Source organism: Eschscholzia californica, unplaced genomic scaffold (assembly GCF_041429995.1).
Source record: "Eschscholzia californica isolate CP2 unplaced genomic scaffold, dmEscCali1.0.p SCAF_6, whole genome shotgun sequence".
NCBI lineage: Eukaryota > Viridiplantae > Streptophyta > Magnoliopsida > Ranunculales > Papaveraceae > Eschscholzia > Eschscholzia californica.
In genome coordinates, this window is record NW_028238483.1 from 9,492,541 (window position 1) to 9,512,271 (window position 19,731).

General features: G+C 36.8%; 1 protein-coding gene and 1 pseudogene across 1 annotated transcript; one reads left to right on the forward strand and one right to left on the reverse strand.

Moving 5' to 3' along the window:
- LOC147531626 (uncharacterized protein At5g39865 pseudogene) lies at positions 1-588 on the forward strand (annotated as a pseudogene).
- Positions 589-5,954: 5,366 nt separating this feature from the next.
- Positions 5,955-14,988, reverse strand: LOC147531627 (putative protein phosphatase 2C 59). The gene is made up of 9 exons (XM_086647528.1): positions 14,532-14,988; positions 13,982-14,229; positions 8,702-8,829; positions 8,439-8,537; positions 8,198-8,356; positions 7,739-7,825; positions 7,553-7,644; positions 6,908-6,982; positions 5,955-6,581 (listed from the first exon to the last, which is right to left on the reverse strand). Exons 2-9 carry the CDS (start codon positions 14,056-14,058, stop codon positions 6,390-6,392), a joined length of 909 nt encoding a protein of 302 aa, XP_086503654.1. The 5' UTR covers positions 14,059-14,229; positions 14,532-14,988; the 3' UTR covers positions 5,955-6,389.
- Positions 14,989-19,731: the final 4,743 nt, after the last annotated feature.

Below are 19,731 nucleotides of genomic sequence, written 5' to 3' on the forward strand. Positions count from 1 at the left end.
ATCCTTCGTTCCTGGTCATCTCCAGTTGCAAATCACTATCTTCTCAAACTATCATCAGACCCACCACCATCATCTTTGATCTCTCTTCTTCCAGATTCAGAAAAGCGAATCGTAATTAACTTCACAAGTCCTCGATTTGTTCGTAGAACATTTGAAGATTGTAAAACTGTTAGATCAATCTTTAAGGGTTTTCATGTATCAATTGATGAAAGAGATCTATCAATGGATGCTAGATTTTTAGAAGAGTTAAAGGGGATCTTAGGAAGGAAAAATTAATTAACATTACCTAGGGTTTTTATAGGTGGGAGGTATTTTGGTGGTGCTGAAGAAATCAAACAACTTCATGAAAATGGTGAATTAAAGAAAATAATTCAAGGGTTTCCTGTAGCTGAATCTGGGGCTTGTGATAGATGTGGTGGGTATAGATTTGTTCTTTGTGATCAATGTGATGGAAGCCATAAATGTTTTACAGAGAAAGGTGTAGCATTTAGAAGCTGTTTATCTTGTAATGAGAATGGTTTGATCAGACGCCCTTCTTGTTCTTCTTCTGTAACAACAACCCTTTCAAATCAAAACCCATCATCATGATTTAGGGGAAATTAGAAACATAATTAAGCTTAAAGAAAAAGTGTTAATTTTCCCTTTTCTTTTTGTGTATAGAGAGAGAGAGTGAGAAAACAGGAGAGGAGAAAGTTTTTTTTTTTTTTATATGTTTGAAGGTTGCCGGCCGGAAAATTGGCCGGGCGGCGACCTTCGCCGGTGAAGACGATGAGGTGGCAGAGAGAGGTGATGAGATGGAAGAGAGAGAAATGTTGACTGGTTAACGGTGTTATAACGGAATCTAACGAAGGGGCCATCTGGGTATTTTTGACAAAGTAGGGGGCTAGGCAGGAAACCGGTCACAAAGTTGGGGGTTATTTGGGAAATAACCCTTAAAGATAACGAACAAAGGGGGCCATATGGGTATTTTTGCTAATCTAGGGGGCCAAACAGGAAGCTGGTCACAAAGTAGGGGGTCATTTGGGAAATAACCCAAAATATAACTTGTAACTAAAAAAAGTTTAAAATTGGGTCTCCATCCCAATTTCCTGTATTTAAAATTGTCGACGCATAATTCCTATGATATCTTCGTAAATATTTAACTATAGCATTCAAGAAACAAATTCCCGAGTGTATGTTTACCATAACTCTATATTTTTCCATGATATGATAGTCAAAGCTTCTTCGGTTTGCCCGAGTATAAGGGGGTCCTCAAAAACCAAAATCAATTAAATTACAAATCTATTATCAATTGTCTAAACTGTTTTGTAGGTTTTCTGTTAATGCCTTTCTCTCTCCACTTTTACATTGCTCCAGCAAAGAATAGTGTTAATGCCTTTCTCTCTCCACTTTTATATGTCATTCACCTTCACTTGGAAATCTTTGGATATCTTGAGAATTAAAAGCAAGTGTTAGTCGACCGATTCCTGCCATGACATATAAACTGATATATAAAACCGATCATGTTTACAAACCCATCAAGTTCTTGGATGGCCTAAACACCTGACCAATAGGTCTAGTTGGTTTCCTCCCAAAGTAAGTTAGGCAACCTTCCCTATGTACTGCAGGCTGTGAAGTTGATGTTGAGAGGAAGAAGATACTTGAGAAATAGGTGGTTGTGAAGCTCCAACTAGTATTTTGGTCCGGGGTATAATCCTAATATAGCTAAATAAATGGAGGTCATATACTAAAAATGTTTCTAACCGTGGGATTAGGACGGGGTATTTTGGTCCGAGGTCGAGCATGTGACTCGCACGCCCCTCACATAACGGCTCCTTGACAGAAAAATGGGCTTTGGGGCTTAATGCCTAAATGAAAATGTTTTTAGAGTGTAGTCCTGATATAGCTAAATAAAGAGGGGTTAGCCAAAACGCCTAAAATTGGGCCAACAATAAGCCCCGGGCCCAAGGCAGATGGGTTATAAGAAGCAGGTCCAAACGCGTCAGACCAAGTCAGAAGGGAGAGGGAAATTACCAATTTGGATATCGCTTTTTCTGAAATTACGAAAAATGCCCCTCCCACAAAATTCTTTCTCTCTCACATTCTCTCCTTTATAACGTGACATGTGTACTTTCTCTCTCTAATTTTTCTCTGTTTCTAACTACTTCACCTCTTTTCACCTTATTTCTCTCTCCCTTATTTATCTCTCATAAATTCTCTCTCTAACTACTTTTATCTCTCTATCTCTCTCCATTATTTTGTTTTTTCAAATCTTAACTACTTTATTTTGTTTTTTCAAATTCGTGAATTAATTTTTTTTTTATCCGACCAAACCTCCAAATCTTAACACTCTATAAGAAATCTTAACAGTTCATAAGAAATTTGTGAATTAATTTTGTTATCCGATCAAACCTTAACAGTCCATAAGAAATTTTTGAATTAACTATTACTAAAACTGAAAATTTGCGGATTAATTTGTTTTTTCTCATAAATTTCTTCTCTCTCTATTATTTTGTTATCCGATTAAACCTCCAAAAAGGTAAAAGTTTTAAGAAATTTCGAATTTTTCTCTCTAACTTTCCAAATTTATTTATTTAACCGATTCCTAATTTCTCTCAAATTTTTAACCAATTTTTAACCAATTTCGAATTTTTCTTTTCAACTTTTCACTCAAAAGTCACAAAACATTTTGTTATGTACTGGACATATTTTTATGTACTGCCCATTTTGTTGTGTACTAGACATTTTATGTATTGAACATTTTCTTATGTACCGGGAACTTTTTTATGTACTGACCATTTGGTTATGTACTACATACTTTTGTACTGGGGATTTTCTTGTGTACCAGAAATTGTTTTATGTACTAGCCATTTGGTTATGTACTGGACACTTTTATACTGGGAGTTTTCTTATGTACCGGGAATTATTCTACGTACTAGCCGCATTTGGTTATATACTAGACACTTTTGTACTGAGAATTTTCTTGTTTACTATGAATTTTCTTGTGTATTGGAGATTGTTTTATGTACTGAACACTTTTGTACTGAGAATTTTCTTATGTACCAGGAATTGTTTTATGTACTAGCCATTTGGTTATGAACTAGACAGTTTTGTACTGGAAATTTTCTTGTGTACCGGCAATTGTTTTATGTACTAGTCATTTGGTTATGTACTTGACACTTTTGTACTGGGAATTTTCTTATGTACCAGAAATTGTTTTATACTAGCCATTTGGTTATGTACTAGACAGTTTTGTACTGAGAATTTTCTTGTGTACCGGGATTTGTTTTATGTTCTAGCCATTTAGTTATGTACTGGACACTTCTGTACTAGGAATTTTCTTGTGTACTGGGAATTGTTTTATGTACTAGCCATTTGGTTATATAATAGACACTTTTGTGCTGGGAGTTTTCTTGTGTACCAGGAATTGTTTCATGTACTAGCCATTTGGTTATGTACTAGAAACTTATGTACTGGGAATTTTCTTGTGTACCGGGAATTGTTTTATGTACTAGTCATTTTGTTATGTACTGGACACTTTTGTACTGGGAATTTTCTTGTGTACCAGAAATTATTTTATGTACTAGCCATTTTGCTTTTATTTCTGTTTAAACATATTTTCTCTCTCCAATCTTACTACTTTCCTTTTCTCAAACATTTTAGCCTTATATATTGGTAGATTTTTCTAAAGATTTTTTAATGAAAAAGATTTCAGAAGTCGGAGCCATATTCCTATGTTGTTCAAAAGCTTTGCAGAATTCAATTAAACTTCGGCAATCAACTATTGCTAAAACCTCAAGCAACTAAACCATCTGAAATTAGCAGGAAATCAAAATTACCTGAAAATCAAGACAAATAAATTAGAACCCAAAACCCTTTTAAGCAATCCCAAATATAATTTTGCACAAATTGAAATTTCTCTAAAACCTATGAATCTCTGTTCAAGAAAAAGATTTCTTTCCCCATTAAATTTGAAACTGAATCTGACTTCTCCAAAATCCTAAACCATTCCAAAATATTTCCAAATCTGGATTTTTCAAAATATTTCTTCACCATAAACTTTCACCAAATTTGTTCAAGAAATCAAAATATTCCAATTTCTTCACCAAATTTCTTCACCATTAAACATTCACCAATATTTCTTCACCGAATTTGACTTCCCAAAACCCTAAACCATTCAAAATATTTCCAGATCTGGTTTTTTTAAAATATTTCTTCACCTTTAAACTTTCACCAAATTTGTTCAAGAAACCAGACTGAATCTGACTTCTCCAAAACCCTAAACCATTCTAATATTTCTTCACCAAATTTGTGTAAGAAATTTCTTAGAGAGAGAAGATAGCTTTTGAAATTTGTTAGAGAGAGAAAGAAGATATCTCTGGAATGTTTTTAGAGAGAGAGAATGTAATGAAAATAAAGAGAAAAGGGTATTAAAGGTAGTAAAATAAAAAGACACATTCTTTATTGTACTTGTCATCTCGGACCCACCAAAAAAATGACAAATTGGACCTGCTTCTTATTTCTGTTTTGGTTGGGGATAAAGCTTATTTACCCCCCTTTTTTTAGTCCTCTCCCTCAAAAAGGCCTAAATAAATAGGGGTCATATACTAAAAACCCCTTTAAAGAACTTATCATACTCACGTTTTTCAATTGAATCTATTTTGACATTAAGGGTTCGTCCGTTTGATACGTGTGAAAATGCGAGTAAGAAAGTCGTTTTCGCAGGAAAATCAGTTTTCCGTCGTTTGGTTGGCCGCTTTGGGTAAGAAAATCGAATTTCTAAGAAAAAAAGTGTTCAAATGGTCTAATTTTTTTCTCACCTTTTAGATGGGAAAGTTGATTTCTCACTTTCTCTCTCTCTCTCTCTCTCTCTCTCTCTCTCTCTCTTCCCATAACTATCTCCTCCTGTTTTCTTATCGTACTTGTCAAACAATTATTTCTTTAATTTCACATGGGAAAGAAAGTGATTTTCTTTCCCGTTAGAAAGAATTAACTCTCTTACTCAGGCATTCTCGCGTATCAAACGGACCCTAAGTTGTAAAACATCAACAACGGTGAAGTCAAAAGGGACCGCGACCTTAGGGCGCGGTGTAGCCAAAAGGGAATCTTCTTTGACATTAAGTTATAAAATAACATTTTACTATATATGTGTGTGTGATGGTGGACCGTGAATGTGACAGTCGTTTGGTGGTGGTGACCTAAGTGACAAAATATGGTAGCGACCTAATGAAATGATATATAAAATAAATCAATAAATTCTTATATATTAATGTACTTTGATATTTTCAAATATTTTAAGAGTATGTACACACACATATTTATTGGTGTCCGAGGTGTCTTTGACAAGGCATTGTTAAGAGAAACTTAATATATTTTGGTGCAACCCCAATACCCCACCACCTGATACTTGAGAAACCCGAAATGTCTAACAGACTTGGACGGGTTTTAGACACCTAAATTTTTAAAATAACACCCATGATTAAACCCGAAAACCCAAACAGACAAAGAGTTCTAAAGCTCGAACGCCTGAGGTGATGAATCATATATGCCTGACCGGCCCTACAAACCTATACGGACTTATGTATTGGTGCCCTTTGACATGGCATTGTGAAGAGAAACTTAATTATATTACATATGTTTGTGAAAACCCGTCACTCGACCACTTGATACCCGAGAAACCCAAAATGTTTGACGGGGCGAATTTTAGACACTACAATCTCTAAATAACCCACCCGATTAAGCACGAGAACCAACACAGAGAGTTCAAAAGACAGAACACCTAGCCTGATGATATAAGCCTAACCGGACCGAATCCCACCCCCATGCAACCTCTGGGGACGTTACTTTCTTGCAAACCTCTACACAACTCAGAAAGAGCTCGTGGCACAAAATAACCTACCGCTATTTTTAACAAAAGAGGAAACTTTGGCCATCTTTCCCTTTCCAAAAACTAATGCAAGACCCACATTTCCACATTAAAAGAAAGATGAAAATCTTATTTGTGTTGGGAGTTTGATTTGATCACCTGTAGACTACATGGAAAGTGGTTACCAAAATGTTAAACTACAAATTTAAGATGTCTCCACTGACTAGCCAGAGTATAGCAGCCAAAAGCCATCTCTGAGAATTTATTGGAGTTGTAATTCTTTCCTAGAAAACATGATCCACTTTTAAACTAAAACACCGAAAACCCAAGGACCTTAGTTTCGGGTCTTCACCAATAGATGAATGTATAACTAGAGACTTGATCCAAACTTCTAAAAAAAAATAGCTGATTGAAATACAAAACCACACTTTAACAGCTAGAGAGAGACAGCTGTGGAGAGAGGAAAGGGCAGCAGAGAGAGAAAATGCTTCTTCCTACAAACTTTCATGTTGGTCTGAGAGCTGGAGCTAACGCCCCCGACACCTCAGGGGTTGTTGTTTTGAGATGGTGAGGGCCGACCGGATGACCCACCAGCTTGAGCTCGATTGGGCATATCTAAGAAACGGACAACCACACAAGTTATGTTGTCTGCACTGCCCCTTTGATAAGCTTCCTGCATTAGTCTCTTGGCCGCCTGTTCTGCATCTTCAATGGGTTTGATCATGGAAACAGCCTCCTGCGACACATTTCAACCAGACAAAGGAGATGCACAGCACAGATGTCACAAGTTGTAAATAAAATTTTGTTCTTAACAGAAATAGTATTAGGTATCTTGTTTCTTTACTCTATACATTAGAAGTTCCAGTTCCTACCGGTAAGAATCGGGTTCCGTACCGGTAAATATCCAGAAGGGAAATCTTATGCAACTAAACATACAGCTCTCCAGATATTTCACAGTATGGCTGTCGCTGACAATCAGCATGACAACGAACAATTCCCATTTTTCTTATGCAGTATTAGAAACAAGCATTGGTACGAAAATAATAAAAGAGAAGAAAGAACCTCATTTGTAACGACATCCCAGAGTCCGTCACTAGCCAAAATAAGAAATTCAAGGGAACTATCAACCACTTCTTCCTGCATTTTGCAATTAAATATATATGAGCAAAAAAAATCTCAAAACTGAAAATATAAGTCAATAAGCAAATCTTATTTCTTCCTTAAGAACTCTATTACTCAGCCAAAATACGTACAGTTTTTTAAATCAGTGATGGTAAGCAAGTAGTAAATGACGTTTAACTTTTTCTTGAAACGGAATAATTATTGCTCTAACGGGTTTTCATTGAAACAAAATATTGTACAAAAACGCAGGTAAATGTGTGAAAATAAAAAAGCAACAGTTATGATGGTTTCTTTGTAAAATGATTTTGAAACAACAGAGAAAGGATGCATTGAAAGACTGTTTTAATGATTTTGAAACAACGGGAAAAACAGGAAAAACAAATGAGGGTTATTGGAAAATGGCGCTACTTCCGGGCTGATCGTAGAAGCTGGTTTCTAACACTGCCTTAAATGAACACATTGTTCAGTAGGTTAATTTTTGGGAGGGCCAAATATATCCTTGCTTTCCTACAATTACAATTTCATTTGCTCTCTCATAAATGCTTCAGTAAACCCTAACGTTAAATCAATACTGAGGCTCAATACCTGAATTTCAGGATCTGCAACAACATATTGTTTCAGGAGTCTATCACCAAATGCACGGGATACAGCAAGTACACCACCCACTCTCCAGGTGCCTGAGCAACAGTATGGTGGTTAATTATGAAACGAAGAAGTGCATTGTGGAAAAATAAGAAGCATTGCTAAATTAATAAGACATGATGGTCTTACCAGCCCACATAACAAACCCTCCGGCATCTTCAATGCGTTGCCGTTCATCACTTTGATCTGGCTTGTGATCTCGAGAAACAGCAATAGCTGCAGAAAATTGCACGACTTCAGTTTGAAAAGAAAGGTTAACAAGGTTAACTAGAACAAATCTTTGAGTCATTTCCGAGAGTCCACCACATATTTCGATGGTTAATACGATATATAAGGACCGCTACTACAAGCAGTACTACAGATACGTTGCTTCTGTAGGCATAAATTTTTTGATAAATTGGTATATCGTCTATGCAAAACAGAAAGATGCAATTAAACACCCAACATGAATCGAATAGATAAGAAAGCTAGTTCATCTCCCATAAAAGTTTTACATCTATCGGAATGTCTTTGTTGGGTTCTGTTTACAAGAAACTAGAAGTACAATCTTCAGGATTCTTGATAAAAGCAGAAGTGCCTAAAATTTACCAGTTCCACCCCTGCAAATAACAGCTCTGGAATCTCCCACATTTGCAACTAGCAAGCGGTCACCAACGAGAATGGCGGTTGAAGCTGTTGAGCCAGCATCTCTATTCTGATTATTCTCGGATTTCAGAAATTCGGAGTCAGTGTGATTGTATGCATCAGCTGCAGAGATGAAGGCATTTAAATGAGCAACACAAAGAAAAACAAAAACCAAACACTTCCAGACTGAGTACAGAACTAGCACCTATAGCTGATTTGGTATCGGAGATGAACTTTGGATGACTGATCAAGTTACTGAAGAGGTTTTGTTTGACATACTCTGCAGCCCTTGCACCGCCATGACCTGAAATAAAGGCAAGAGGACATATACTACAAGTTACCTATTTTCGAAGGCATCCTCTAAGCTATAACATATTTCAACTATGTGGTCATTTTCTAAAAGACTAACCGAACCCACTCAGGAGTCAGGATAACAATACATTTAACGAAAATTCAATTACCACATACCATCAAAGACTCCAAACAGACCAACTATCTCTCCCTCAACTCCATCAATCCTGGTCTCATAGAAATCTTCCATTGATGACCTTTTCCCTGGGGAGCTTGCATATCCATAGCTAAACTTCCCATTTTGGCTGTTGGCAAGAAAAGCTTCCTAATTAGCAGCATATTCATCCACAACAAAATATCTGGAGGAGTCCCTTACAAAACACCAACTCCAGATCGGCAGTAAGCGATATGTTCGTACAAAACGAGGAAGCACCTCAAGTAAAGCAATTCATCATAAATAGATGCATCAAAATTACACACAATGATAAAAATTAAAAGTAATATAATCCACCTCACTAATTAGTTCTCCCTCCATACAACCTGATATCTCAGTAAAGTCTGTGAATCCTTACAGAACTAAACATCTTTTGCGACTTTAGATCAAATAACGCAAACCAATGCATAGCAACTACTCCATAGTTGCAAAATGAAATATTTACAGTGATACAGATGGTCCTCCAACCAAGAACCGAGTGAAGCAGAATAGCAGATGAGGGTGCAAGTGTTCAACTGAAAGAGCTTACTAGCCCATCAGACGAAATGCACAAGATGCGCACCTACGGGGTAAATCTAAATCTAATATATATTTTACATTTTAATGCAACATTCTAAGGGAGAGGTGATCACATTTCCATTTGGAACACCTCACTGAAATACCATACATGGAGGTGGAAAATCCCAACAAAACCAGCCATGCAGATAATCATTCCGCAAGTTATCCTCTTGGAACTTCTAATCCCCGCAAATCAGCCCTTGAAGTATTGGTAAATTTAAAGTGCGTCTCTATCTTCGATTACCAACAAGCCTAGACGCATAATGATGCTCTACAAGGTTAGGACAACATTCATGTTAAAGTAGGCCCACATAAAGTCGAGTTCCAAACCAGAGTATTGGGGTCAGATGTTCAGTACTTCGGTGTGATAAGGTATGAAATAAGTCTTTCCACTAAAAATTCCTGAAAACAAGATTGAGGAGTGATAAAAATTTATTCACCAGTTAAGATTTGGTAATGCAAATCATTGTTTAGGTACACAGTAGTTAGGCGCGAAATTAGTTACGACAAATAAAGAAAATGCCATCTTCAGCTGCAATAAGACGACTACTAACTAATCTAATTCTTTCCCCGCAACATATCATAACAAAGCGCAAATATCCATTAATTCGTAGTAAACAATCTAAAACAAGTGCTGTCAATTAATTTTGATGGCCTTATGAGCCATTGATGCCAGTGCACTCAATAAAGCTCAGTAGGTGATTTGTTTTTTGAAACTTTGAATTAATAGTAAATGAAAAAGGATGTGTACATAGTATGTGGAGTCGAGACACCACTACAAACACCCCATTCTAGCTCTGATCTAAATGTTACATCATCATAGCCTCCCTATTAGCAACAAAGTCGAAAAAGGTTTTATCCTTTGCCCACACACTGTCCTACTCCAATGGAGCAACAATGCCAGGATATGCTCCACAACAAGAATACTATTTGGATTAGATTCTTTAAAACAATTATCATTTCTGTCCTTCCATATCGCCCACATAATTGCTATTGGAATCATGATCCATAGGTCTCTTCTGGACTTACTCTGAGGAATTGCCACTGTTTTATTGCTTGATCAATCGACGTGGGGTTGCACCACTTATTTCCTGATTTGGATGCAAGAAAATCCCAACAGAAACAGGCTTTGTCACAGTGCAGTAAGAGGTGATCTGCTGTTTCTTATTCCCTCTTGCATCTTACGCATCTATTTCGCATTGCCATCCCACAAGTTTTAGCATATCCATTGTTGGAACTTTAGTTTTCAATGCTGCCCATACCATAAAGCACACCCTGGTTGGGATAATCGAAATTCAGACGAACTTTTGTATTTCCTCATAGGGAGTTGGTTTCGACCTCACCATTCTCTTATAACACTGTTTCACTGATAGACTTCCTTTTCTTCAGTTATCCAGACCCTACTGTCTTCTTCTCTCTCCTATGGTTGTATATTTACTGTTGTTTCCATGAGGTGTGGTAGAATAGGAATTTCCCAGTCATTCAGATTTCTCCGTAAGCTGATTCCATGACCCATGACTCCAGTTGAACATTTGAAAAACAGTTGCATCCTTCTTGTCAGAAAGATGAAATATCGCTGGAAATCTGTCCCTTCAAATCTATATTTAGGCACCAAGTATCCAGCCAAAAATTGATTGTTTTCCCATCTTCTAGCTTTCATCTTGTGATTGACTTAAAGGTATTGTACCTGTTCTGGAACCCTTTCCAGACTCCACACTTCCACAGTCATTCTTTAGTGACGTTGTGTTCACATCCTCCTCTCCATACTTCCCTACTATTCTCAAGTCTTTTCCATTGCAAACCTCCAGGTCCATTTAGGCAGCAGTGCATCGTTCACTATTCTCGAGTTTTTTTATCCCCAGGCCTCCTCCTGCCTTTATATCTTGCTATATCAAGTTCCAAGCAACCCAATGTATTATTTTTCAGCCCTCCTTATCGTCCCAAAGGAAATCTCGCAGCCTCTTGTTGATTCGCTTCAGAATGTTTGTTGTTGGAATATCAAACAGAGAGAGGTAGTATAAAGGTATGACCGCAAGGACTGCCTTAACGAGGGTTAATTTCCTTCAGTGAGACAGAGTTCTGGATTTCCATGCTCATAGGCCATAGCTTCCTGTATTATTCTCTAGAACTGGGCTTCACAGCATCTTGCACCTATAACCTTGTCCTAAAGGTAAACCCAGGTATGTAGTTGGGAGAGCTTCCAAGTTGCAACCGGAAATGCTGGTATCTGCTAGCAGTCTGTCTCCTCTAGAAAGTGGTATCATCATGTAAACGAATGCCGCTTATCAAAATCTATAACTAGATTTTAGAAGGATCTTTTATTTTTTTGAAGAGTTTGAATTAATCTTTATTGAATAGAATAATGAAAAATTACAGTAAGACTGAGGAGCTTATGAGTTATATATTACTTCATAAGCTCCTCCCAATGCAAAATGAAATCCATGTAAGTCAGGCTCTTTCCCAGTAGAACTTTCTAGTCCAATGGAATAAGGGTCCTTGGATATCCTCAACCTCTAAGCCACTCATAGCATTACACTCCGTAAAGGTTCTGATATTTCTAAACTTCCAAATAGACCAAACTATTGTGCTTGGGATGAGATCCCTAGATCCCATCCTTCTCCACTGCTCCAAGATCTCCTGAAGCTTTCTCGGTATACACCACTGAATCTCAGAGGCCTTGCCAAAATTTTACCAAAGATTGTAGGCTACGCTACAGGGGATGAAAAGGTGTTCTGTCGATTCTTCTAGATCTTAGAAGGATTAGTAACCACGTGGGGCCACAACAGTGATGATATCATCGTGTGAACCCAGATCATTGGTTTAGAAGATCTTATATCTCCTGCTATTTTCTACCATAACTCTCAACCTATAAGCCGTGGCACGGATATATTTATATCTATCTATACACACACACACACACACACACACACACACACACACACACTGACACACGCACATTCAAGTATTCAACTAGAGCCTCTTAGTTTCCATGGTTATTATATTTATATCTATCTATCTATCTATACACACACACACACTGACACACACACATTCAAGTATTCAACTAGAGCCTCTTAGTTTCCATGGTTATGCATTAACCTAGAGCAGCAGATAAAAAATGAAAAACTCTTGCAACCTCAGAGAGAATTGACAGTTAATGGAGCAATCTGCTTCCTGGTTTCCTGCCATGTTTCTTTCCTACCTCACACATCAATCACAGCTTTAACTGGGGACCATTAACACCATAAATTTCCCTTACTCTACTGAAACCCTAGATGTTGAAAAGTACTGCTGGGACTGGGATTATCAATTTGTTGCTTATTTTTCCTCCTCGCCCTTTCCTCTTGCCGTGCACTCTCCTGTTTACGCTTTTTGACTTCAAGGCAAATTCCCTTTCTCAGATCTACTCCTTATTCATATTTGTCAAGTCACTAATGCGCTAAAGTCCTTTACTTTTTTTTCCGCTTTTTTTTTTAGTTTTGATATATATAAATATGTTACCTATGTATGTGAGTACATGTAAATTGAGCAAACTTGCTACTCGCAACAGGCTAAAGTCATAATATTTTCATGGACTAAATTATTCAAGTAAGCCCCAACGGTCCCAAAATCAACAAAAAGAACTTGGAAGACTACAAGAAAAGCATATAACAAATATTCTTAAGGCAGATTCACTTAAAGATATCCTTCCAAGGTTGAGTGAAAGATGAGCTAAGACCAGGTATAGTTTTTGGGATTTGAGAGTCCAGACAAGCCTCGAAGAACCTCCAACAGTAAAGACTGGAGTAGGGAATACAGCACTTTTGAAGATTCTCTCCTTCTCAACATGATACTTCTCAAGTTTCCTTTCATATGTCAAGATAGTCCAAGAGTCTTCCCTATTCTCTTTCTTATATGTTTCGCTTTACTATAATCCATCATTATTTGTATCATCATCGAAGTCTCAAGTATCATGGGTGGTTCTGTTATTCACCTTGCCGCAGAGTAAGTCAAGTTCTCCATTTTTATTCTTTTTAATTTTTGCGATTAATTGTATAATGTCAGTTAAGCAACCCCGCTGTTCTCTTATTCGTCAATTTCTTTGTGCTTCCACACTCCATAAGTTCCCTAGTGACGCCCTTAGTTTTTTGTTTCCATATGATCCCCTACAATGTTTACTCTCTTCGGATAGTCTGTCACATAGTCTCGGGATAAGATAAGTTTCACTTATAGTGCTTCGGGAGATCAGTTTTAATATTAGTCGATCACGACAAGCAAGACAGTAATGCTTGCCACAACTGAATAGTGTACCTTTGTTATCTATGTTACAACATTATCCTAACCAACTAGATTAATAATAGATAGTACCATGCTCATATAAAGAAGAACCAAAAGACGAGGAAATGTATATTTTGACGATTTTTGTGGGGACTCCAAATAGTCAATGAAAAAGAATATCTGAGACTTGTCAACAGCTCTACTGGTCAAGCACTCAAGCTGATGTTAAAAATGAATGGCCGCATATATTGGAACAAGGTATAATTAAGCTAGATCATAAACACAATAAGAAAAAGAAAAGAACACATAAACACACCTTCAAAGAAGGAAATCAATTACTTGCCAAAAATAGCAAAAGAAACTAAACATGGTCATTAATTGCATGAAAAACTGAGAGTGAAGAATGATAAGAGGAAGAATTGATTTACCTGAGACCCCCACCACTAACAGGGGCATCATCAACCTGAGTTCCGCTAGTAGAAAGAATGGAGTTCAGGTAACCCATGATCTATGTTTATCACCAAAATACCCTAGAAACAGATACAGTTTCCTGCTCAATTCTAAAGAAAACTAACAAGGAAAAAAGAAAATTCTATCCTGCCTACGCGAATAAATAGCCAGAGACCCAACTATTGTTGAATCATCTCCTTCATTACAAGATCTCAAGCTTATTAACCTACAAATTGATCAAACAAGAAATAAGATAAGCGGATTCATCTAATTTCATGTCAAATAAACTGAAGGCAAGACATAATTCATTCAATTTTCAATTCCAATAAAAAGCAAAAAGATCTCATAGTCGAGAGCTTCAACAAATTAAACTCTGAATCATAAGAATACAAAATCAAGCGATCAAAGATAAACAATGTAAGATCCAAAATTCAATCTGCCAAAAAAAGTCTCTAAAAATCAACTCAAATCATAAACCTGCAACAGCTACATCTAAAACTCACACGGATGAGAGAGAGAGCGTCAGACCTGAAAGAGGTAAGGCCGAATGAGAAATGCCATGAGAGAAAGCTCAAAAAGAGAAGTTACAGGTGTTCCTTCCAAATAGAAGACAAATCTTAGAGAGAGAATAACAAAAATAAGCAGAGGATTTTCGTTTTGGAGGAACGGAAGAGGAGAGGGGTTTGAAAGAGGGGGAAATGGAAAGAGAGAAAGGAGAGAGAAGGAGAAAATTATAGAAAGAGAAATGAAAGAGGTGTTTTTCTTCTTTCTGTTTCTTGTGTACTAAAAATGGGAGAGGCCATACGTGTCTTAGCCGGTTCTGACGTCAACAAGCTTGATAACCCGGTCAAGCCGATATTACAACCGCAAAAGTCCACTCTTCTCTCTATATTCCACGCGTCTCTCTTGTGGCTGGTGGTAGGATTGGGAAAAGCCTTATACTCCAGTTTTTCATCTTTGGGTCTCCATTCTCGGCCTTTTTTTTCTTTTGGGCCACCGCTTTGGGGAAAGATAAATAGTTTTCGGGGTGTGAAATTTTAAAGGTAATATGTAGAATTTTAGAAATTTTCCGGGAAAATAAATTTTAAGGAGAAATAAAAAAAAACACTCCACCTCACCTCACTCTCTCTCCACCTCACCTCTCTCTCACCACCTCACCTCTCTCTCTTCTCCGACAAGGTCGCCGGCCGAAAAATTTTCCGGCCGGCGACCATTAAAAAAAAAATAAAAAAAAATCACTCTTTTTCCCTCCTCTCTCTCTCTCTCTCTTTTTTCTTCTCTCTTTCTCTCTCTAGATTTGTTCTAGAGAGAGAGAAGATTTGTTGAAGGTCCCGAACAGGACCTTCAACAGATCTTCTCTCTCTCTAGAACAATCTAGAGAGAGAGAGAAGAAAAAAAAATAGAGAGAGAAAGAGGAGGGAAAGGGAGTGAAATTTTTTTTTTTTTAATGGTCGCCGGCCGGAAAATTTTCCGGTCGGCGACCTGTCGGGGAAGAGAGAGAGTGGTGGGGAGAGAGAAGATGAGGTGGAGAAAGAGAAGTGAGGTGGAGAGAGAGGGAGCTGAGGTGGATGCTTTCCCCCTAAATAAAATTGTCAAACAAAATTGACCAATTTTTGACCAAGTCTTCACACCCCGGAAACTATTTTGCTTTCCCCAAAGCGCTGGCCTTTCCTTTTTGCTCCGGTTGTGGGAATGGAGAAAAGTTCTCACAGAATAAAAACTTGGAATATTTAGCATTTCGGTCAAAGAAAAATACCAGAATTAGCTATTGGGTCGAGAGTTTGTCCGTTATAGAGTGGACAAATCCGAGGGAGTTAATCAAAATCATGGCAAACCAGCATTAGAAAGAGAAAAAGGTGAAGTTAAGAGCATACCTGCTTTGGTTTTTTTGGAAGGGGAGAAATAAATTGATCTTCTGAAATACAACACCAAACATCTATTATATAAAATAGGATGTTTTTCGCTGATTAGGACAAACCAAAAGATAAATCCAGTCGTTCGTTCCCTTTGTTGTTAAATTTTACCGTTAGATTTCTTACTTACCTAGAGATATCATAATTCGTTTACCAACTCACTAAATCTATTAGTTAAATCTCAACCTTTAAATTTTATCCCAAATTATAACCGCTATCATTAAGTTAGTGACAAATTAATTTTATACTCTATTATATAAAATAGGATGTTTTTTGCTGACTGGGACAAACCAAAAGATAAATCCAGCCGTTCGTTCACTTTGTTGTTAAATTTTGACCGTTAGATTTCTTACCTACCTAGAAATATCATAATTCGTTCACCCATTCACTAAATCTATTAGTTAAATCTCAACCTTTAAATTTTTTCCCAAATTATAACCGTTATCATTAAGTTAGTGACAAATTAATTTTATACTAATGACTATCTATATAACCATTGACAATTTATTATCTCCATAACTTTTTAAGTATTAATTGTGTTTTAGGTTATGAAATCGTTGCCCTTAGATCTTAATCCCTAATATCTCTTTAAATCATAACTCTTTATATCTCTCTCAAAACCTTTCTATCTTCATAATTTTCCAAAAAGTAATTGTCCTTCGGTTATAAAAGAAGAAGATTAATGGATCATATTCCTCACTCCTCTCTCTATATATATTTACCTTCTGGGATCTTTCTTTTTTATATTTTTTTTTTCTCTCTCTCTCTCTCACTTACAACATTTCTCATTTGTTAGTGGAAGAAATCTCTTTCGGTAACAAAATGGTTTGAAGTTAGATTTTCTTAATTGATCGTTTTTCTTAGTTGATTTAGTATTAGTTTTTTTTTATTTTATTAATATTAAATTAGTAATGTATGATTTAATACATAAATTTTTTTGATTTAGTATTAATTTTTCTTAATTTTGATAATGTTTAATTAGTATTTTTGTGTATTCTCCATAAGTTCAATGAAATGTTTAATTGTAAATACACTTGGTGATAAATGATAAATCTCTATTTACTTATATCTTTTTCTCTTTCAATCTATGTTATTTTAGTTTTCTATGTTAATATTTCGCAAGTAAATAAATCATTTTTTTTGAAGGTTTGACTGTATGATTAATACATAACATTCAGTATATATAACTTTTTTTTATTGATATTGTGTATTTTCCATAAGTTTACTAAAATGTTTAATTGTAAATATAATTTGTGATAAATGATAAATATCTTTCTCTCTCTCTCTCTCTCTCTGTACATGTATCTCTTTCTCTATCAATCTATGATATTTTTTTTCTATGTTAATCGTCAGGGCCGTGTGGTGGGGGGGTGCGGGCCGTGCACCTGCACAGAGCCCCCCACCACATGAGGCTCGTTTTAGCTTTGAGAAGTATAGGAAATTTTTTTCTATGTTAATCGTCAAGGCCGTGTGGTGGGGGGTGCGGGCCGTGCACCCGCACAGAGCCCCCCACCACATGAGGCTCGTTTTAGCTTTGAGAAGTATAGGAAATTAAGTAAAGAAAAGGTCATGTTTTAAGCATCTAAATGGAAGCAGCTCAATTGGTTTGATGTTTCATTACTAATACGGGAAGTCCCGAGTTCAAGTCTCATGGATGACACTTTCCATTTCTTTGTTATGACTTATGTGTTTTGTTGCTTCTTTTTTAAGAGCAAACCACTTTTTTACTTTGCTAGCTAGTTACTAATATTTTCCATCAAGCTAAGAGTTATGCATCAGGTTATACCATCACCCAAGTAGACACGAGAAACGAACCACACCAGATCGATTGGCTTCCTCCACAAGACCACAAAATAAAGATTAACTTTGACAGAGCCGTAACCAGACACTGAGCATCAATAACAACCATAGTTAGAAATTGGAAAGGAGAAATATTAATGCGAGAGGCACAGAGATCGATGGACAAACTGGTCTGGAAAGTGAAGTAAGAGCTTTGATGTTAGTCGTTCAGCTAGGAAGGGAACTAGGGCAACCAAATGTGATAATAAGAGGGGATTGCAAACTTCTTATTGAGGAAATAGTAGACGGTCGTGATCTGATCCCGTGGTGCATCAAACCCTACTTTCTAGAAGCACAAGCTTGGCTGCACGAATTCCCTCTATGGGCACTCCATTACATCTCACGTGAAGCAAATAATTTGGCCCATGATCTGGCCCATTCTGATTTACCTAATTCTTGACTTGTTTTGCTAGTTTTTCTCTATTAACTTCGATTATATTAGACTATTTTGCTTTGGTTTTATATGAAGGTTGTGTTTAATAGCAACTTATGGAAAGAGAAAAAATTTACTCCAAAGAAAGAATTACTCTAAGAAATTTTTACTTTGAGCAGAATCATTTCCGTATTTTTCACTCTTTGGATCACCGAGAAAAAAAATTATTATTTTCCTTCAAATTCTTATATTGGCTTCATTTATTTAGCTACTACTGTAAACAACATAAACCTGTCATTACCCGTGATCATTTTTCATTAATTGAACCAAATAAGTGGCAAAGGTCTTGTAACATGAACTAACCTTTTAAGAAAAACTATACTCATTTCTGCTATAAAAGTTAATGTAATGGACATGATGGTTTTGTAATTGAGAGAGAGAGAGAGAGAGGATTTAATGGAGATGATGCTTTGTAATTGGAATGTTTCTGTTAGAAGTGACTCGATTATGGATTGATATCAAACCCGGTTTACGACCCGCCAACCCATTTACAAGGTCTCGGCGCCGAATTTTGGACCTGTTAGTGGAGCTGATTACTGAGACAGAGCTGGTATGCGAAGTAGGGGTGTGAGGCAGAGTTGGACTCCGAGACAGAGCTGGAAATGCGGAAGCTAGGCTTATGTCGGTGATTAGTGTTATCCGTGTATAATATCGATTGTAGAGAGAGCCGGTTGTAGAGAGTCGGTGAGGCGGAGAGATTAGGGTTTATTGACTATATAAACTAAACCCTAAAGAGATATCAGTAAGCACAATCTCACGAATCTCTTGTGTAAACTTGTTTGCTTATCATAGTAGAAATCATCGCGTTGTTGTCGCCGTGGAGTAGGTCTCACCAACCGAACCACGTAAATCTCTGTGTTTTGTTCTTGATTGTTCTTTACTATTCATATTGCTTGTTTTTTATTACTCGTATTGTTCACATTAACCCCGATTGGCATAACAAACTGGTATCAGAGTTAAGGTTTTGAGGTTTCTGTGATGGCGAAATACGAGATAGAGAACTTCGATGGAAGTAACGATTTTAATCTTTGGAAGATTAAGATGCGAGCAGTATTAGTTTAACAGGGTCTGCTGAAGACATTGAATGGGAAGGCTGCACTCGTTGAATCACTTTCAGAAACAGAAAAGGAAGATCTCATGGAGAGAGCTCATGGTCAGATTCTACTCTGTTTGAGCAATGAGGTCTTGCGGAAAGTAGCGATGGAAACTACAGCCGATGGGATATGGAGTAAGCTAGAGACAGGTATATGACAAAATCTCTAACTAATCGTTTGTATCTAAAGAAGAAATTATTTAGTTTACAGATGTTAGAAGGGGAATCGTTGAAAGACCATATGGATGAAATCAACCGAGTATTCTTAGATTTGGCAAATATAGATGTCAAATTCGAAGAAGAAGATAAGGCAGTACTATTGCTTGCATCCCTGCCACCATCATATGAAAGCTTTGTTGATTCTTTTATGTCTGGTAAAACAACTACAACCTTTGAGGATGTTAAAGCAGCATTGAACTCGAAGGAGTTAAAACGGAGGTCAATGGAAGA

Excerpts from the sequence above, each read along its gene's own strand:
- LOC147531627 (XM_086647528.1), bottom strand. The coding sequence starts at position 14,058 with ATGGGTTACCTGAACTCCATTCTTTCTACTAGCGGAACTCAGGTTGAT. Across the intron at positions 8,538-8,701 it reads TCTGTTTGGAGTCTTTGATG|GTCATGGCGGTGCAAGGGCT; the intron begins GTATGTGGTAAT and ends CCTTTATTTCAG. Across the intron at positions 7,826-8,197 it reads TATTTGCAGGGGTGGAACTG|CTATTGCTGTTTCTCGAGAT; the intron begins GTAAATTTTAGG and ends AATTTTCTGCAG.